Source organism: Poeciliopsis prolifica, unplaced genomic scaffold, assembly GCF_027474105.1.
Source record: "Poeciliopsis prolifica strain line A6 unplaced genomic scaffold, Auburn_PproV2 SCAFFOLD017, whole genome shotgun sequence".
Lineage (NCBI taxonomy): Eukaryota > Metazoa > Chordata > Actinopteri > Cyprinodontiformes > Poeciliidae > Poeciliopsis > Poeciliopsis prolifica.
The window spans coordinates 8,098,571-8,120,340 of record NW_026562392.1 but is presented as its reverse complement, the minus strand read 5'-3'; the positions used below and the strand labels follow the sequence as shown (position 1 = coordinate 8,120,340).

Here is a 21,770-nt window from a genome sequence, read left to right as displayed (position 1 = left end):
GCATTAATAACTAATAGTATGAGCATATGTTGAATTCATCTTAATTATTTGTAAATTAAATACATACAGGTCAAGCCTATGTCAATTCTCTGAGTGTTTAGTTCTTCTTTTTCTTTATTTACTTTAATTACAGAAATGAATGTGTAAAAAAACAAAAAAAGAAAACAAACAAGGAAGTGGCTTCATCATGAGTTGAAAGCAGAAAGAGAAGGACTGATGAAATGAACTGCTGTTTTCTTTCTATCTCTGTTAGCTAAGCTAAACCTAAAGGAAATGACGTTGCATCTATTACAGCAACTTATGGCGGCATTTTAAATTGAGCATTTCATGTTACATCATTATTCTGCGATATTTTAATCCATTTTTTTCCATGACAGTGAAAAAACGTAGAGAAAGGAAACATAAAATCCATAAAAACCTTTTAAATTTGAAAAATATTCAAATGATTAACAGTTTAAGGTTCAGCGTTGTTGGTTTTTACTCGGGGAATCAGACCTTCATCCAGCGTGCAGGAATGCGAGCATCATACATGCAGTCCAGGGCGTCCCGCAGGTTCTCGCTCATGATGATGGTGCCGTCGATTGCCAGCTTGAGGTCCACTAGCGTGTGCCGGACCAGCGCTATGACCCGCTGCATTCGATCAATCTCCTGGCGCAGGAAGATGTTCATGGGCTGAAAGGGCCCCATTTTCTGAAGACGCTCTCTCACCTGATTTAAAATGACAGTCAAAGACAAAACAAGAAGAATGACCCAAAAGTTCACATGTGATCTTAGTTTAAAATCTATGACAAGACTTAAGATTTGATCTTTACAGATGCGCTTCAGAGGAATGGCGAGTAATTGTAGTAGAGATGTGCAAGGTTGGTAGATATGTCATGAAAATAACTTGCAAGTGTAAATTCAGAGAAAGGTGGATGTTCTAACCAACTGACTCAGAAGGGCTGGATATAAATATACACTATCCTTTTCAAATTTTTACTTGTTAATGCTGAAACCCATTCAATTTTCCTTCCACTTCAAAGTTCAGCCTTGCATAAAAATCCAATAAAATGTATTGAGCTTTTGGTTGTAATGAGCTACCATTAGAAGTTTTTTGGGCAAGTTGTGGTTTCCATTAAAAATCTGTTCTCACAGATAAAGACATTTCTCTTAACACTTCTGCATCTCTGAACTTTACGTGTTTATCTCTTTCAGTAAAAAAAAAAAAGATATTTCTTCAGGTTGTCAACACGAGCCTGGCTCAGTATTTTCTTTCCTCCTTGTGTACCTCTTCTCTGTGTAAGCAAGACCCTGAAAGTGCGAGCGACATGGTGTGTTGGTAAGCGACAGCGAAGCTTTGCACCTCGCTTCGAAGTCATAATCTCCTCACCTTTTCGTGACAGAAAAGGTGAGGAACCTCAAAATAAAGATGGGATCCAGCCGTATTCACACCATCCCTCCCTGCCTCTGCCTGGCACCATGAGAGACACTCAGCCCCGCTTGCGGGGTGAGAGGAACTGTGAACAACCATGCCTAACCTCAATCATTTGCCTCAGGCTGTTCACAGAGCACACAGACATACTTCAAAAGGTACATAGTCAGGAGGCAGTTTCTCCAGCATGTCGTCAGCCAGTCTGGACACCGCCGCCTCTCTGGTCTCCCCTCCTCCCGATGAGCTGTCTTTTGGCTGAATGCTGAGGATGGCGTCCAGCACATCTTTCGCCTGTTTACTCTGAAAGGTTATGTCTGCATTCGGGTGGAGCCCAAACACCTGAGGCGTGTCGTAGGCTGGAAGACCCTGAAATATAGGAATGGAATTTAATTAAGTAACAAAATTCCCTTAAGTTTTAATAGATAGCATCCAAGTATCCTATCGAGTGAAGAACCCAGAATCTGCATCTGTGCCGAAACATACTGCACCTATCAATGCAGAACAATTTCACTATTTTATTTTGTTGTGTTTTGTATTTTTTTTTGTATCGCCTCCCCTTTTGTTATCCCAGGGTTCACACACAAAACAAGCTGCAGACACTGAGCATGATCTCAGCTACACATGGTGTCACAAGCTGCTTTCTGTCCCCCTTTGGTGAGGATTCAGACAGTACAACACATGGGTCAGTCACGCTATCCCTCCTGCAAAATGGTGACTGTCTCTGACCAACTTGGAAGAGATGCTGTTGAAGAGACAGGATATCTCCCCCAGCTTCCTACAAACAGTCAAATGTGTTCAGTTGGCACCCAACCAAGCTGTGGGTCTGTGGTGAACAGTCGTATCATCCAAAAAACAAACAAAAAAAAAAAACCCTGCACTCTACAGGCTAACACTCTGTGACTCCTTTGTTCTTTAACCTGGAAATTAGTCTTAAATTTACCAAGTTCCTACAGACTTTGTTGCATCTTTACTGCCTTATTTGTTTTCCTTCCTCACTATTTTCCTTGTTATAATACGTGACAGTACTTTTCTTCACTGACCTGAAGGGATGTACTGACTCTGTTCTGTCTGACATGACCAATCAATACCAATTTTCCAGCTGGCCTCATACGACAAATAACTTAATGATTTAAAGAGGCGTCCTCACTGATTCAGCTTTCATTCAGATAAATCTCAGGGAAAACCGGGTGCTGACTTGTAAGCTTTGTCTAATGGTGCAACAAATGATTTACTTACAATTAGAGTAAAATGTATAAATTACAATGCAAATTGTAATCCCTTCTGTTTGTATCTTGAATTTAGTGGCAATGCTCTTGTGCTCTTCTGGGAGACAGAAAAGTTGGAATTGCTTTTGGATTTTTAGATGTCGCATCTATGTGGTTTCTCCACAGTTGTGTTTATGAGCGAATGAGAGAACACAGTAGAGCATTTCAAAGTCTTTCAGTCTTCAGCATGGATGACAATGAAGTCAGGTTAAATAAAATAAGTTTTAAAGCTGCTCTGTGACACACAAAAACACGCATCGTGTCATATGTACGTAAAATTACATTTATTTAATGTGACATAATCCACTTGAGTGATCATACCAGAAAAGGGAGACGAACACAATCATCCACAGACTGAAAATAACATTTTGTAGAAACGTTTTCAGTCACACACCACCGTCATCTGTGTCTTTTTAGCATTACCTGGATGTAACTGAGATACTGGTCAACACTGGAGCATTTTGGGATGTTGTATCCCTTGTAGAAGTTAAAGGTGGGTCCAAACATTTCCTCACTGAACCAAACCCTGGCAAAGGTGTTAAGGAGGCGTTTGTCGAAGTCGTCAGTCACTCGGCCGCCGTATTGGATCTCTCCGATCATGTACTGTACTGTGCTCCATGATACACCCTGAGAACATGACATACATTTCAAATTAAAACTTAGAAACAAGTATTCTTTCGAAAAAAAAAAAAAAAAAATCAAAAGACAGCACAAATTTGGTTGCCTGAAGTGAAAAACATAACGACTTTTTGTTTGAATATCAGCACTCATGTCTTGTTTGGCAAGTCCCACATCTTGGCATCATTTGCCAAGATCTGCCATATGAAGATTTTTCCAAGATAGTCTGAAGTAGATGTAGTTCTGGATTCTGGGTAAGTCATTGTGAAGCTTTAACCTTTGTCGATTTGGGTTAAACTCCCACTTTTACTTGCATGGATGTTGGGGATTTCTTTCAGTGTAAAGCTTGGGTATAATCTTTCTGCAAATTATGCCTTCGGATAAAAGAGGTAAATAGCAAACTTCAAGAAAAACCCACTTGAAAAGCTGACCTTTATTTTAGCTTAAAATAGATCTACTATACCTGATGGGAGGTGTGGGTTTGAGAAAAAAAAGAAGCTAAAATTGAATCAGAAGTTTCAGTTTAAGAAACTGTTTTGTGGTAATTTGTCATAATCTTTTTTTAAGTCACTAAAGCAGCATTAAAACAGGGAAGCAGACCTTTGATATTTGCTGCAAAATGAAATATGTGGAGGTTATAATAAAGTGTAGTGTAATGTGCTTTTTGCAATTCAGATGAAGCATTTCCTTTGACTAATAATTCTATTAGAACCTTCCACTTGAAGTGAAATAACACACTTCTCAGCTGAGAAACATTGATCAGAGGCTTTGCTGTTTACTTTCATATATCCAAGCTGGGATTTCTGCTGGTCATGTGTGCAAATCTTTATGTGCTGCAATAGCTTCACCTTACATAATCTCCACTGACCTTTTTGATGTCCACGTCATCCAGATGGTTTTGAACAAACTGGACAGTGGCGTTAAAGTCAGCTTGGTTGAACTCGTAGGGGATGTTCCATCCTAGAGGGCCAAACTTCCTCCGCTCTTGTACGGTACTGTGGAGAAACGCCACAGCATACAGCATTGGCTTCCACTGCACCATGTTACTGACATCCAAAAGGTCCTGGTTTATTCCTGTTAAAAGACACAGGGGTCAATACTTCAACACCCAGGTCCAAAATATGTTGGGAGTCAAATGTACATGCACATATTTTTCAACTGAAAAAGGTTGATATTCAGATAAAGAAATAACAGGGAAGCAACTTTAAATGCAACTTTTTATTTCATCCAGCTATTATTTTGGGATCAAACTATGTGTCAAATGCACTTTTGTGAAACAGACTTGGTCTCTTGCAGGATTGAGTAGCTAAAGACAAGCACACATAGGTTCTTAGTTGCCCTTTATCTTTTTCAATATGAAGTAGGAACAGGCAGCTCTCTTGTGCATATTAAGTATTCTTTGTACCCTTCTAGGTTTTGAATAAAAATACAAAGTACATGTTTCAGCTTGTGCAAGGTCTCATAAACCTTCCCCCAATGCTTGTTGCACTTGGATGTAAAGTCTCTGAATTAAGCAGCAAACATGTGAATTTCCATCTCTTCATCTGTTGTCCTTCCCCTAGGACACAGTAAGAGTCTGGATCTATCTATATGCATGCATCCACCCACTACTCAGATCTTTATAAACACATCAAGAATAATAAGACACTTTCGTGTTTCAATCATTTTATAATACCCCTATTTACAGTTTTTCTATTTGAAAATACATTTATTTCTGCTTGCCTGTGTTTGCAAGCAAAGACATTTTAGTACAAGATTTTGTGTAGCTTGATTCCATACAGTCTGTCCTCTGTTTTGCACAGATCAAGTCAAATAAAATTTTTACTGCAAGTTAAAATACACTGAAGCCCACCTCCATAGGTCCTCTTTAGCCCTGCCCTCAGGCCCTGTGGTGGTTCGTTGGTGAACTTGACAGACATCTGAAGAAGAGTGATGGGGAAATGCTTGTGAGCCTCTGTGGTCATCCAAAGGCGAAAGCTGTCATTGACAAAGTCTGTTTCTGTCACGGTGTCCATTAGTTCATCCATGAAGTCTAGACCCAGATGACAGTTCTGGAGCAAGGCCCACCCACCCTGTGAACAATCACAAAAACCGGTGGTCATCAAACACTGTGACGAGTTGAGGATAAAATTTCAAGTCAGGGTTCAATCTCTTTTTGCCAATTTTTAAACGATAACTGTAGTGTTCATAGTGAGCTTAGGGAAGGGAGTGGGTACACAGGGAAATAGATGGATGCAACTTTAAAATAATGGAGCAGGCAATAAGATCTAAAATACTGATATTTCTCCTCACTGTCGTCTTTTCCACTTTTATCTGGACTTGTAAATTGCTTAATTGAAATTCAAAACTTTTCCAGGCTGACTGGAAAATTAATTACAGTTCCAACTGCTGCTACAGTAAAATAGCAGCCACCTCAGAGCTTCGACTCACATTAGCCATGGTCTGCTGCAGAAGCTTCCGAGCATGAACCTCTTGTCCTTGTCCCATAGACACGTATCTGGTCTCAATCTTGAGTTTCTTCCCCAGTGCAGTGATGGAGTCAGTCGGGTCTGATCCCATCGAAAGGAAGCAGATAAGCGGTGTACGTGGATCTGATTCCTCCCACATCTTCTCCAGGTCAAGAATCACCCCTTCAGTGTACTTCTCTCCCATTGCATTCATTATGTATTTACGAGCCTAAGAAAGAGAGGAGAAAAGTTGATATTTATTTACTGGTTAGAAATGCAACAAATGCAAAGAGTTGTTGATCTCCTACCAAAAGTAAAGGAAAAGGAAATACATTTTCTATCCACAGTTATTATTAGGAAAATATGTGGAGGGTTTTTAGTTTGGTGTTTTGCAGATCATTTTTTAGTCAACGCTTTGCTTTTTTAAAAAAACTACTTAACAGACTATTTTTTTTCTGAAAAAGTATTTTACTCAATAACCTGGTGTGTGAATGGTGGTGGATATCAATATGTGTGGGATTCATACAGAACAGTAACTTCCAGCTCCTTCATCACTTTCTCTGGCATCTTATTTATTTCATAGTATGATTGTTAATAGGCTGACTTTACGCCAGGTTTTTGACTTAATTCGATATAATTAATCTAAGAGTACAAAAACGTGTTTCCTTCACCTGAGCGATGGTCCTGTCGGGACACCAGCATCGTATCAGGAGCAGTCGCCTAAAGCAGTCGAGAGACTGATCATAGGAGTTTGGAACCACCTCCTCCTCTGGGGCTTCCTTATCAAACCACGACTTCCACTGCTTCTCGTTACGACTTATCTGGAAGAAATGTAGACATAGGGTTATTGCACTGAGGTAGATCTTACATTGAGTATAAGATAATGAATGCTGAATGGCCTGTCCTTGCATAGAGATTTATCAAGTCCACAGGACAATTTACGCTGCATTCAGTCACACTTCTTTGGTAAGGTAATGTGCAAAAATAATTCTGCTCTTAATCATCATAATCTTTTTCTTTAACCGTTCATTTACATATGAGAAAGTTGGAAATAGAAAACATAATTTTTTTTGAAACAACAAAAATATACTTTTTCTGCTGTTTGTTCAAACGATGAGCATATTTTCAAGTGATATTAGCTTTCTTCATTATTAATTTATAAGACTGCAAAGTTTACGTATGCTTGAGGACAGTGTGCCCTTCCAACAGCTGAAACTCTAATCTTCTGATTTTTTTTCAGATTTTTTGTCCTCCTTGAAAAACTGATTTGAATAAACTAAATAGTTCAACACCACGTCTCCTTATTAACAGGCAAGCAGAATAAAATGCTCATGTGAATTACTTGCAAATACACAGTCAGCCAAACACACATCACACATGCGTGTACACACACATCTGCCCGGCCAAAAGTAATAGATTGAAAATTTCACCAAACTAAGCTCATTTCACACAACGTTGGTTTTTCCCACCATGGGAGCCACCAGGCTGTCAGTTACACTCAAGTTTGTGCATTTGGGTGTGAGTGACAGTCAATCATGAGTCTCTGGAAGCCCATGTGTGAAAGAAAGGATGAAGTGAGCCATGATGAGGCTGATATTGACATGCTTAGTAGCGCAAAGAAGAGCTGTGAAAAATATTTAATAAGCACCCAGAGACCACAAACGCACTAGAGTGTGTGTGTTGAACAGATGAAACTTCCTTACTGAGGGAGACTTTGTAGATAGAGGTACTTGGGTAAATCTTTCTCAGCTAAAGATGCATGCCTAAACTGAGTGAGATGTGTAATATGTGAACCTGATCCAGTATATCAGAGAACTGCCAGAGTTTCCTGAGCTCCACGAGGTTGAGCCAAGTCATGTCCAGGATCCACTTGGCTGGTTTCTGAGGGCAGGCTTTTAGGTCCAGAGATGCACCGCCTGTGCGATGCGAAAACACACAAACATACATGTCCGCATGAACAGGATAACGGTGAAATTGTGTCTAACCAACATTTTACGAAGCAAAAATGCACATTATATATCTTGTTTTTTGTTTGTTTGTTTTTTTTACATTTTAATTAATGTTCACATAAATACATTAATAATTACAAAAAGTCAAGAGCACTGTGGTCAGCATGTCACAGTGGACAGATGGTATACCCGCATGCATGTAGCAGAGAGTCTGTTCTGAATCTGCTGGTAACGCTACGGACTTTTACTCCTGCAGTGAAAAGTGCTGCATGTAAGAGATTCAGCCAGCTGCTACACGTCCTTAAAGAAATATAATCAAACAACTTATACCTTAATACTAGAAAAACTTCTCTAAAACATGAGGAAATGACATTATGCTCCTTTTCTACGTACTTTTTTTGTTGTTTTCAACATTTGAATTTAAAACAGTTAGGCTACATAACTTGTGCTTTACACAACTATTTGAACACTTTTTCACATATTTTATGTAATAGACCCACCCAAAGAACTGCAGAATTGTTTAGTGGAAGAAAATGTTTAGAGTTTCAAAACTTTGAAATACTTTCTAAAGACAAAAAAAAAATAATAGTAAAACCATGAAGCCCCCTTTTTTTGTAATGTCCCTTAATAAAATCCACTGCAACTAAATTCCTTATTAACTGAACTCATAACTAAACAATATAAAATTACATCTGTTTTGTGAAGACTTCTGAGATTTGTTAGAAAACATCAGTGAACAAACGCATTAGTGATCTTTATGAAGATCAAGAAACTCACAGGTCAGAGGTAAAGTACTTTACATTGAATGACAGTGATGTTGAATGAAAAGTTATTGTACCTTTAATGAGTGTGTGGAACTCCTCATGTTTGATTTTGTTGCTTTGCATGTCGATCTTCAAAGTCAACAGCAAAGTAAAAAGGAACTTGTGTTCTTCATACAGGCCCCGTGCTGCATAGTGGTGCACCTCAAAGGTCATGAACTCTATGATGCTCGCGATCCGTTTGATGGTGATAGGACTTTTTGAGGACCTGTTCCGGTAGAAAATTACAACACAAATGTTAGTTTTGAACGTTAGCTTAAAATCCCAAACTTAATTGTTTAATTGCTAAACAGGAATTTTTTCTCAAAATCAAATCTGACTTGTAGAATATATACCAACTTAATGCACAGTGTAACCAGTGAGGCTTCATACATGTAAGTGAAATATCCAAGGTCACAAATCTCTGGCCAATGGGTTAACCTTATTTCGCTTTGGGAATATTATATTATTATTATTTTTATTTTTTTTATTGTATTGAAATGAAACAAATTACAAATTTAGTACCAAGTATAAACAGTATGAAAATGACAAATGTGATTGTTATTTCTGATGGGAACTTCACATTATGAAGAGCTATAATAGTTGACTAAATATTCTAAACAATCTGGACTAAAAGGTTTTATTGACTTGTTCTGTTATTGTATTATACTGGGGCTTCACAAATGCCAATATTTCTCACCTAGTAAGAGAAAGGTCAAAAAGTCCAAGGAACTGCCTCAAAGATGTCTGGTACATGACATTTACCATACTCATCTCAGTAATAAGGAAATACAGGATGCTGCCCCTAGTGGCCACTAAAGTCACACAGAAAGCAGACAAGAACAAAATATCAGAAATAAATTAAACAACATACAACATCTGTAATTATCTACTGTCTGACCAATAAATGTTCAATAAATAATTGAAACTTGTCATGTCTGGCGCTTTACTTGGTTTTCTTTATGCTGTTTATTCACTAATGTTTTGGAAGAAAGCTCTTTAAGAACAGCTGTATTTATACTGAGACTATATTATACAAAATATGGACATCCGTTGCTAATTATGATATTTCTGTTGGTTGTACTATATTCTATTGAGGGCATATACACTACATTGGAGTGAAAACAAATGGAAAATAAAATTATCAACTTTTTTTTTGTAAAAAAAAAAAAACATGGTTCTCCTTGGTGTTCTTCTTTCTCAGAAGTAACAGTACATCAGATTCAAATTTGTGTTTGTAAAGCAGAAAATGTAAGTGAACACTTTATACTTTTGCACTGGATTTGTTAAGAGTCTGAGTTGAAATTTAAAAAAAAGCTCAAAATATAGACATATGTATCTATTCTTGCCTTTGACTCTAGAAACACACTGCAGCCTGTCCAAATAAATAAATAAAAAACTATCTCAGAGCCTACCTGGTCGGTATTCCTCTCGAGCTGCATTTATCTGAACTTCAGTCTCAGCAGCAATCTGCAGCTTCTGAGTGACTTCCTCGGCTGTTTGCTTCGTGTTGTTGAGAACGAGAATCAGGCTCTCATCATCCACCAGTGAACCCTAAGAAAAAAAAATAATGAAAAAAAAAGAAACTGTAAGAAAACAAAACTGTTTCAGATATTTTCTAAATGAAAATCTTTTAGCCCTATACTGTGATCACAAATCAAAATGTGAATCTGACCAAATAATAATCAGTGTTTCCATCACTCTTCATTTTTCAACATTTACATCAAATCGTCTGTTTTCAAAAACCTTTTCAAAAACAGCATATATGTATATACACATATACATATGTACATACACACACACACACACACACACACACACACACACACACACACACACACACACACATATATATATATATATATATATATATATATATATATATATATATATATATATATCCATAAATTAAAGTTTGAAACATATTTTTACTTGTGTGCTAGTTAGTCTGTACAAGAGGTTGTCCTCAAGCTCCTTCATTTTTCTTTTGTTATAGGTTACATCTTCCAAAAGGTCAGTCCTCTCCTTCTCCATTTCCTGGAGTTAGAAAAACACAACACACAGGAACATGTAGATATAAAGTATAAATCTGTGACTGTAAAAAAAACAAACAAAAAAAAACAGTGTGGGGTCACTAAAATCAAAGAGCTTCATGAAGCAGATAAATCCGACAAAATGAAACATATTTTAGACTGCGGGGTATTCTAAGTTGACAATTTACGCTTAATGTGGACAAGATCAAAGTAAATCTAATTTTGAATTCATGCTGTTATCTAAGCCAACTTCATAGTGGCGAGATCATTAGTTTTCAGACTTTCAGATCCTATTTAAAACACATCGTTCAACAAGGTAATATCAGTCACAAGTTCTCACCACTGATGTTTATTTAAAACCTTTTCCACTGCATCTGAGGGAATAGATTAAAAGAAAACTAATTCTCTGCAGACCTTGGTTTAACTAGCCATAGGTTTTGTTTTTGATTCAAAAACATCCTTATAACTCCTTTGTCAAAAATTTGTTCAGTCTCTATTGTGACCAACTATCCAATAGATAGAGTTATTCCACAGTTCGTCCATTACTGCTTTAGGTTTTAATGTAGGCATTCGCCACAAAATCATTATATGGGTTTCACAGTTTCGTTGTTATGTCTTCAGAAGAACCTTCTGGATTTGCACCTAAAAATGTGCACAAAGTAACATGTTTCATACAGCTGGATTTCTCAGTCTTTATTCATAGATTCCAATTTGAAACTCTGGGCTTTTAGAGATCTGTGTTCAACTACGAGTACTTTCTGGAGTTGCACCTAATCTTTTTTCAGGCTTAATTTATTGACTGTTATTTAATTTGAAAAGAGGCAGAAAGAGGTATGACAGTATGTTCACCAAGTTACTGTGTGATATAAATATTTGGCGTTGTCTACAGCAAATTGGTACGAAGTGGCTACATCTCGACAATTATTTACAACTTTAAAATACAGAGAAAAAAATAATGATGAGTTTCTCTAACATAAACTTGCTTTTATGCTAGGGCTAGTTTTTGTTTCCCTATGCTCTTAATGTTTGTGGGTACATTTATAAAGTAGCCTTATTATCAATGAAAAATCCAAATACTGAATACAATAATTCTAGCCCTCTGCAACCCCATGAACTCGGAAGAAAAGAAGCCGGTTTTTCAATCTGGAATAGCAGCCTCAGCTCTTTCATTATCGTTATATCCATATTTCGCGCATATTGGAGCTAGCATGCTATTCTTCACATCTTCCATGAATCTTTCATTTCATGATCGCCCATTAGGCTCACCGGTGAGAAAATAGCTTTTCTGCAGCAGTGCCAGTCTTTTCAGATGAACAATCAATGAGCCCTTTGCCCTGGTGTATTTACAGTGAGCTATTATATTGCTCAGTGTGAATGGCTCAAGTTCCTGACACTTTAGATGTGTGTGTCTTTGTTAATAGATTTTATCCTGATACATATGGGCACCTTTGTATCTGTGGCTGGGAGTTTCTTTACTCTCTTTTGTAAAGGGTGATGATTCACTCAAGAGTTATGATGTCACACAATAAGAGAGGTGTTAAAAGCCTACAAGTATCAATACAAACAACTTCAAATCTGAAGCAGTGAGATTTAATTATTTTATTTATAATATTGATTAATTAAGTCATTAAATTGTACATATGGCAGGTAAAATTACCATCTTTTTGACTGCAGGTATACCTGTTTTTCAGTGAGAATGACACGACCCAGCAGCTGGTCCTCAAGCCCCTTCATGGTAACGGTGAAGTCGATGATGGAGGTGCGAGCGCTGATTTCAGGAGTGTAAGCTGGGTTAGGGAGCTTGGTGGTCATATAAAGCCTGAATCCTTTCATCACATCCACTTCTTTGTCCCCAACTTTCACCTGTGAACATATTACCTTTTAGCACAAAATTATCATAAACATCAAAATGCATCACACCACACGCGTAACAATGAATGCTTGTTGGAAGGGCCCACCTTAAATTCAGGCCTATATTTGTTTACTTTTCTGATTTTGCTTCTGCATTATTCCAGATGTGTAAAGCTGGTGGATGTATACACCAAAAAGACTTGTGTTGGTCTGTCAAATTAGTGAAATATTTGTGTGGAATATTTTTTTTTGCCCAAGTAACAAAATCCTCTCATTAAACCCTAATTAAAAAAAATAACAATGAACTGTTGAAAAAAAGTCAAGACAGAGGCCAAATAACTTCCTGAAAATCAATTATTTGGAGAATGGCATTAAATGTATTGCACATACTTTGTGAGATAATAAGCCCTAGGCAGATGGGTGCAAGATTGCATTGCCTCTGATCGACACTAATTGCTCATAGCAGTAAATCATCTAATTATCCATTTGTACTTCTATTTCCTGAAGCTCTCAAGAGTAGACACCTTCACTTCTCCCTCAAAGCAGGATATTAATAGAAATAGACTGAAAGAGACTTTTATTAATAGAGCAGGAGTATCCCTGTTGTCAGAGCATGTTTTGTGCAGTATCTGATGGTGAGTACCAGGGAAAATGTTTGCAAGCTGACTGCAGTGGTATTTATTACATGACCTTGTATTTAATGCATAATAAATTAGATCCACGGTTTTGTAATAAAGAAGATTTTACTTACATTCAAACTGTGTGGTCACGATAATTACTCTCAAAGTAATGACACATTTCACAGATGAATCAAGGCTTTTATGCTTGCAAATAAAATTTAAAAAATAATCTTAAAAAATTCAAACAATAACCTCCAGTTTTAAAGTTGAAAATACATGGCTTGAACATTGCATAGCAACTGGTAAGAGGAAGTTGTTTCAGTAAAAAATACAAAGACCTAATAGCAAATTTCTAAAAGATTAAGAGATCATTTTCAGCTTTTTTAACAACTAAGATACATGTGACAGGTTCAGCATAGAACAATTTAGTGTGTTTTTATGTATATATATTTAGGTACTGAAGTGCGTGTTTTTTTACATTTCACAGCTGCTAAAACCATTTGGTAGAATCCAGAGAGAACTCCATGCTTTAATGATGCTGCATAACATACCTACACAAACACTATAATTAAGTGGCATATGCAGTGTTTGCCTCTGTCTCATATAAATGTATACTTTGTACATTTTGTCTATTGTTATTCACATTTCATTGTGCAGTATGTTTAGTTTTAAGTATGCTGCTGCAACAAAACCATTTTCCCATGCAGGTATTAATAAATTGTTTTGTGAGCAAAAACCGAGTTTAGCAATTAGCATATTTATTATGGGTACAAAAAAAAAAAAGAGAAACATACATTAAAAAAATGTAATGTATGCTAATTTCTTTAATGTATGCTTAAAAAAATTAAGCATACAAATATCATCTGAGACGTGATATTTGTTAAGACATTCTGTGATATGAAGGACTGGATAGTGCAATCCCAGATTCAAAACAGTTTATCAATAATAGAAAATGTTTTCTTAGGAGGCAAATGTCCTGATTTTGAAACAAATGAAGGGAAAAAGAAAAAAAGAAGCTATTACTTCTGCAAACTTTGTTCATGAAACCACACCAAAATCATTGATTTTAAAACAGCTGATGTTCCTTGTCTCAACAGTCCTTTCATGCTACATCTCCATCTAGAGGAGTTTATGCTATGTGGTTTTATTGAGCAAGCATCCATGCATTGTGTTAATGTTTTTGTGTAGATACGGGTGTGTTAAGTTAGCATGACCAGATGTATCTGTAGTGTCATATTATATCTTGACTATCCACCAAAAGGTCATTTAATAATACCTAAGAAAAAAAAAAAACACGACAAAAACAGGCATTAATTAAACAAAGAAATTTTCTATAACCTTGTAAGTGGAGCCGGTTTTAATAAAGTTCTTCTCAAGAACGTTGTCAAGGGCAGGGTCCAACTCCTCCCCCACATCTTCAATCAACAGGGGGCGACCAAGAGACAAACTGTCTTCAAGGTGATTTTTAAAGTACTTATGGTTTAGTGACGTAATCTGAAATTGAAAGAGTAAAAATAAATAAATAAATAAACATGGGTAAATTGTGAATTTCACATGCTCAGACAAAAGAAAATATGTGATTCTATAATGTAGCCTGAATTATTGTCATCATAAATATGACAAAAGTCATTATGTCTTGCTTCTTTTAAAAATATCTAAGCAAAGCTGATAGTACCAATTTTGGTTGGATGATGTTCAATGCAACATGGTTTGAAAACTTCTGGTTAAGCTCTGCATCTTGAAAACACTCGTAATGTGCTTTCAGAATGCATTCACGCTGCTCAGATATTCCCTCTAACAGGTGTATGACCTTGGCTGAGCTCATGATGCCTACAGATATACTTCTTCAAATGCGCTTTCCACGCTGGATGTCAGAGAGCTAAAAGCAAACAGAATATCTCAAACACGGAATCTGACACAATTTTTTTTTCTAATCTGCAATGCCTGTTACAGAAGAGAGAAAACTCACAGTTTTAAATTCAAAGATAAAATGCTGATATACAAGCAAAAATGAATCCAAATATCTCTTGTATGTTACCAGATGAAGGTCAACTCAAAGTGGATTAGATAAATAAGAAGATGGCGGTCAACCAAACCTGCAATTCATTTCTAGCTTCTTTGTTTTTAATCCAGATTTTTCCCTGTGTCTGAGGGTCAATCAGCAGAGGGAATCGAGCAGCTTTGGTCACAATTATGCCATTTTGAATGGACAGGTCATCATTGGGAAGGCCCTGTAACAAAGAAAAGTGAAGCTCTTTCCTGTTTTCCTCTTAATCTCACAAAAAACAGAGTACTTCGAACCTTTGAAATATTTCTGCATCAAACAAATAAATGTGCAGCTACAGTTCTGTAGTTGTATCTTGCAGTTGCAAAATGCAGCTCAATGTAGCTGCCTCCTTAACACAAGGAGATTTCCTTAGTGACTTTTTTTTTTTGTAAAGAAATAATCCCTAGTCTTCAACAATAAACCATTTTGGTGGTCTTTAGCCAGATCCTTGACTGACCTGCAGGTTCCATTCACTAACAGTGGGTGCATCAATAAGAAGCTCAGCCAGATTGAGGCCTCTGGCAAACGGGATGCAACGCTGCTCCAGCTCTCGCTGCCAGTCAGTCAGAAGAAGATTACGAAACTCCTGATTAAAGGGACCAGAATATGAGAGGAAAGCTGTGGCCAAAAGGACATCACCTGAAAAATATTAATGCAATGATAGCAAATATGTTGTCAATACCTGAAAAAAGTAAACAGCATCAGCAAATAAAGATGGAAAAAAAATTATGGTTTTAGTTATATTTTGTTTCAACATCTGGCTTGAATAGAAAATTACTGCATTATTCTGAAATCTCTTCTGATACACAAATGTTATAAGATAAAATACATTTTGTATTGCAGAAATGTTGCTTCCATAATATAAAGTGTTGCATGCAACGTAACCTACCCACAAGGCGTTTGGTTTGGGCAGCAAACTCTTTGCTCTGTTCTGTCCACCTCTCCTTCTCACCAGCGAGGCCACTGATGAGACTGGACGCTGTCTGCATCTTGTGTCTGCAACGGTCAGCGTCCTCCAGCAAAGTCTGGAGGTAAATGGGGCAACAAACAAGTCAGCTTGGCTCTTTCATGAGTCTGTCCATCTTTGTCTGTTCAAGTGTGTTTTCATCCAACTACTGTTTTTTATTTGAAATAACTGTATGCATTGTGGACAAGGAGATTTTCTTAGAAAAAAAAAATCATTCTGCCTCTAGCTGTAAATGTTGCCTGTCTGTTTATTTAATAGAGAATCAAGCACTCAGTGCAAGCCGGGTTACTTCTGGAAATAAGCAGATGATGTACAATCACGTTTCATTTATCTGTTTAATCTAAAAGCTTAAAAAACCTGTCCCATGTAAGAACAATCACATCTTAAGTAGAGGCGATTTTTGAATCATTTAATAGAATTAGCTTTTCGTGTGCTGCTCAAACACCCCAATGATAATGTTCTGAGAGAAGCAGCAATTACACATCAATAAAGATCCGATTAGTAGCACATAAAACGAAACTGCTTCTGAGTATCTTAGTCACTTTCACCTGCAGTACAGCCATAAATCTCACTGTTGGTCTCTGGAGAAGAACAGCTCTCTGCTTTAATCACAGAGTTATAAAAGAGGTCTCTGGCTTTGCAGTTTTCCTAATCAGGCAATCATGATGCACACGATTTTCTGTTTACATGATGTATTTCATCAGAGGACAGACAGTTCTGATAGTATAAATACACAAAACTGGGCTCCGGGTGACGCCGACTGAGTCATACTCTCTTTCAGCTGAAGCCCATCCCATGCTTTCAAGCTGCAGTTTGAAAGACCTTTAGAATAGTCTTTAACATTACAGTCTACACAAGCACAAAGACACCATACTACACCATATTTAAAAAGTAATTGTCAATAGTGTCCTGTGAGCCATCATTAAGCAAAACACTTTAATCATGTTATATAGCTACTGATAGGCAGTAAATATATACAATATGTTTCCTGTATGTCAAGGATATTTGTGTCAAGAATTATCAAAAAATCATAAAGCGGCATATATTCAGAAGTATATTCAGAAGTAACATGCAACGTTGGCTTACCTTTTCAGATCATTCAAATATCAAATTGTGTTAATTTATCTATGTGAGTGATGCTGCGTTTAGTTTTATGATAATTAGGAGTTGTCAGACTGAAACAAAGTTGCCTAAGCTTAAAAACAGAAAGACAATTAAAAAACCGTGAGTTTCTGGACTTTTGCTCAATACTTTTAATGACAATAACAGGACTTTTCTATATTTTTTTCTATAACCACTGACCTCAATTAATTTTGGACCAGGTTTAGATATATAGATCAGCACTGAGCAGTCCAATATTTCACTGCAAAATAAATAAATAAATAAACCTGCTTCACTATTTGAGAATAAAAAAAAAAGACTAAAAAAGGAAAAGTGTATAATACATTATGTATTTATCTCCTACCTTTGCATATTCAGAGACTAAAGTTTCTGCCACCTGTTCTCTCTGAAATATCCATTTCTATCTCAGGCAGATTGGATTTAGAGTGGATGTAGGAGGTGATGTATTGAGATAAAGTGCGGTTTTCTGTTCTACATTTTGTTTTCTATGCGGGTCAGAATGGTCAGTTTTGGTCTCATCTGACCACATATTTCATGTACGTTCTACAAAACTGGTGGAATTTTTCAAATGGGACATTTTATGGATTTTTTCTTAGAGATTTTTCCTCATTATTTACCTTGCAATTCACAATTGTGTACTCCTTTTAGTTGTGTTAGTTTGTCAACAAAATCCAGATATTTCACAGAGCATCAAAAAAAAAAAAAATTAATAAAAAAGTAGTTTCATCGCAATTTCCTATTAACACATCATTTGAAAATTTAGTATAAATATATTGCATGTTTAAGTAAAATGTTGACCTGTTTCTCTATCATGGCCTTCTCATACTCCGCCTGCACCACGTCCAGCTCTGCCTGCTTAGCATCCAGCTCAGCCTGAGCTTTTTCCAGGTCCAGATTGGCTAAGGCCAAGCGATTTTCTTGCACCGCAAGATTGGCCTAATGAAAATAAGAGAAGAAACAACTTGGTTATATTTGCCATCCCCACAGAAAAAGTCAGCAGAGTTTATCTTTTGTTATACACAAAGAAAGAAAAGGACAAAATAACAGAGAAAGTGGAGATTCAAGGAGTTGACATAATAAGTGAAGCCGGCCATTTATTTCATTTTATTTTTTCTAACTTGTGAAAGAATAAATATTTCCCACTTTCACAATGCTACCCTTACTGGAACTTTTGAAAGTTGTGTTTACATAAAATATGATATGAAAAAAAAAGCATAAAAGCATCATTATTTTCATTACAGACTTTGAGAAAGTCCCCAGAGCTGAAGATTTTCAGATTCAGTCCACCAGTATATGAGAGAGAAAAGACAAAGGAGGAAATGTGGAAGCCAAAGACGAACTGTACATAAACACTGAAAGGTTGCCATAAAATAAAGACAAACACAACAAACAAAAAAGAATGATTTAAATAGAGGCAAAAGAAAAAAAATAGGATAAAATAAAAAATGAAATAAGGCTGGTGCAATGAATAAGGCATTGAAAATTATTTTGAAACAGAGATTTACTGAAAGGTTGTGAGGTTATCTGTGCTGAAACCTTATTGGTTGGCTTGGCCAAAAGAGAGTCTGCCACTTCCATTCATTATTAATTGACATTGAAAAAGACCATTCATGCTCGTCTGTCTCCCTGTCTGCCGTTTGCTGGCTGGTTTGCTGAAAAGAAAGTCATCGCTGGGCTGTAAACCAGAAAATCAATTGCTAGACCATGCTCCATGCTTACGGAAAAGGTCAGGATAAGAGGCAGCAGGGTTGTTTCGGATGTTGCGGACCACGAGATGAAAACAGAATACGGGTGTTAGTATGTGTGAGAAAGAAAGTAATAGAAGCAGAAAGAAAGTCGAGGCAGTCAGAAGAGGCATAATGGAAGCGGGAAGAAGGGACACGTAAAGGTGAAGATGAGATACTGAACAGAGAAAATAAGACTAAAAATAAGGCCACTATTACCTAGTAACAGGGAAGAAGAGATGTAAAAGATATTCATATGAAAAAAAATACAGCAAATATAATATTTAATCAAGTCAAACATTTAACTGTACCCTTTTAAAGCTTTAAAATAATTCTCATGCTGTGGAAGATTTATTTTTTCTCAAAACCAGTTCTTACAAGGACAAACTAAAAAAGCAAAAAACAGAGCGAAAAAGGATGCATTAATCTTTTTATAGAACAAAGTTAAGGTTGGTGGAAAGTGGACTCCAGCAGCACAACAAGTAAGCCTCCCTCAGGATATATTTTATTGCTACATTTAACTCTTCAGAAAAATAGAGACCATTGCAAACTCTCGCTCCTGCTCTGGTGTACTATGTGCAGGAAGGTTAAGTTAAACACTTTTGCATAACTATATTAACAACAATTACCATACTTACAACTAATATATTGTCATCTGAAACTATTATTTGCAGAATACTGACGTCGTTTTTAGACTTCAACTGTTTAGTCTGAACATAACTCAGTATTATATCTTGTGGTTTATATGAAAATAATCAATACAGCATATATATGAGAAATGGCCATATTTACATCTGTTATTTCCTGCAAATGGCACTTTTATTACCTTCTTACACTTTATCAAATGAAGCAAAAGTTGTTCATGTAGATGGACAAAATCAACCCTCACACTTTTGAGTTGCAGCCTACATTTTTCCATAAGTGAGTAAAAAATGACTCATATTAGAACTGATGCATTTTTCAGACCATTTTTTTCATTTTGGTTAGCCATAACATTTGTACTATATTTCTATGATAATTAAAGACTGGTTCTATGTTTACAAAAATCTTGTTTCCAACCTCTAATATTATTTAATTACACCTGAAACCGCACTTTAGCGGTGTCTTAATAAAAAGGTGTTTTTCAAGTTTTGCTGACTGTCTTTATATTCTGTGCAGCCCCAGCTTCCTCTTTCAAATCTCACACTGAGTGAGCTGATGTTAGTCATGCAGATGAGGTGTGACAGTGGCCTCAAGGATAATAATACTAAAAGGCCCTGACAGTGTTCAGGTCTGTGCTGACCACCAGAGGATATTCAATTTCTTCTTGTGCCATCAATTTTTCCTTGATTTTGAATCAAAATTTCTGTCTTGTCCCAATTTCTAGGAAACCTAAATTAACACAGCATTCCAGAGTAAAAGTCACGTTTTCAGGACATATTTTAAAATAAACAAAAAAAGACCCAGCCTACGGTTTGCAAGACAAAGATAATAACTAGTATAACAAAAGTGGCTAATTTACTCCTCTGCTGACTTGATGAAACCTGCACCTGAATGATGGCACAAGTTATTTGAATGTCTCCATAACAAAAAAATAATAAAAAAAAAACCCTGGCGGGTTTCAATATATTCTACTTTTTTGAGATAAGCTGGCAGAGGATGACATCAACACCAAATCAACCTTACTGCATTCTATGCAACACGAATTCAGACAACCACAGCCTAAAGTTTTTTTTTTTTGTCTCAGAATAAGACAATAAATATTTAAACACAAAGATGGCACAGACATAAAGAGTCTCACATACTGTGAAGGAAGCCATAACATTTCATAGGGACTATGTATTGAGTCATGATTAAATTATTGTGACACCCATGCTGAGTGTTGATGCCTTTTTTATAGCCACACTCTGTCCCTCATACCAGTATAAATGATATTAAATAGTTTAATAATGGTATTGAAAAAAAAACAGAGTAAGTGAACAAAATTTGCCCAGCCTTCAAAATATTCTTCTAATTCAACAAGGCAAACCCTGTAAGATAAAAAGCAAAATGTTTTTTCTTGAGTAAGCTTAGATATCAACAAGAACCTCCTTTCTACGCGTTTCTTTGTTAATCATGTGTCCTGTTTCCTGCTACACTCTGCTGCTGGTTGTGGTTTTATCACACTGCTGCTGATAAAAATAGAAGACCACCAGGGAGTTTGGCTCAGTGGGATTTCAGTATAAAATCACGGAGTTATAGCAGTTGGCGGAAACATCTGTTAATTGGTTAATTATACTAGATAGGTTGGCATAGTTACTTGGATGAACACACGTCACTCAGTGTATCTAATTATATTATGTAGAAAGCAAGAGTTAGGAGTTAAAAATTAAAAGTATCCGAGCAACAATTGTGGTTTTCTCACTCATGGCCGGGCTCTTACTGAAATGTAGTGGTCTGTATGTGTTAAGGTTGTTTGCTTAACTTTTTAATAAAAGTAACTGTTTTCAACATGTGTATCTGTGTGAGTGTCTACTTTGCATGATTAATTCAGGTCCAGATGCAGTCACTGGTATGCTTCATCTGACAACGTTTTAAACATGACGAATAAAGTGTCTGATTCACTGTTAAGTGAGACAGAAATTTCAAAGGTGTTTGAAATTTCTAAAAGGCCAACGAGATCTGGTACCGTAATGACATATAGGAGTTTTTATGCACTTCAAGATTTTTTGAGTTTGGCAGCAACACGTGCAACATCGCTACTGATCATTTGTGAACTCAGAGGCGACGGATGAGTTAAAAGAAAAAAATAGTGTCATTTTTAAGCAAAGCTGAACATGTCTGATCAATCTCCCAATGTCGTTCTGAACCCACGCTTGACTGATAAAGGCCTTGCTGTGATGTAATAATGTGCAGACTTTGTCAGGCCTAATTTGTTTGTTTTATATCTACCCATTT

The 21,770-nt window shown here is 36.5% G+C and overlaps 1 protein-coding gene across 1 annotated transcript in view; it reads right to left on the bottom strand.

Annotated features, from left to right (window-relative positions):
* The window catches only part of dnah5 (dynein, axonemal, heavy chain 5), a 78,676-nt gene that overhangs the window by 4,717 nt on the left and 52,189 nt on the right, over positions 1 to 21,770 (bottom strand). Inside the window, exons 69-86 of the mRNA XM_055041816.1 lie at positions 17,929 to 18,066; positions 15,931 to 16,066; positions 15,499 to 15,680; positions 15,091 to 15,225; positions 14,333 to 14,488; positions 12,204 to 12,386; positions 10,423 to 10,527; positions 9,906 to 10,044; positions 9,191 to 9,305; positions 8,529 to 8,719; positions 7,536 to 7,657; positions 6,413 to 6,562; positions 5,725 to 5,970; positions 5,147 to 5,366; positions 4,163 to 4,368; positions 3,100 to 3,303; positions 1,562 to 1,777; positions 496 to 708 (exon numbers count right to left, since the gene is read on the bottom strand). Of these exons, the coding sequence (XP_054897791.1) occupies positions 496 to 708; positions 1,562 to 1,777; positions 3,100 to 3,303; positions 4,163 to 4,368; positions 5,147 to 5,366; positions 5,725 to 5,970; positions 6,413 to 6,562; positions 7,536 to 7,657; positions 8,529 to 8,719; positions 9,191 to 9,305; positions 9,906 to 10,044; positions 10,423 to 10,527; positions 12,204 to 12,386; positions 14,333 to 14,488; positions 15,091 to 15,225; positions 15,499 to 15,680; positions 15,931 to 16,066; positions 17,929 to 18,066 (3,057 nt within the window). The remainder of the gene's footprint in view (positions 1 to 495; positions 709 to 1,561; positions 1,778 to 3,099; positions 3,304 to 4,162; positions 4,369 to 5,146; positions 5,367 to 5,724; positions 5,971 to 6,412; positions 6,563 to 7,535; positions 7,658 to 8,528; positions 8,720 to 9,190; positions 9,306 to 9,905; positions 10,045 to 10,422; positions 10,528 to 12,203; positions 12,387 to 14,332; positions 14,489 to 15,090; positions 15,226 to 15,498; positions 15,681 to 15,930; positions 16,067 to 17,928; positions 18,067 to 21,770) is intronic.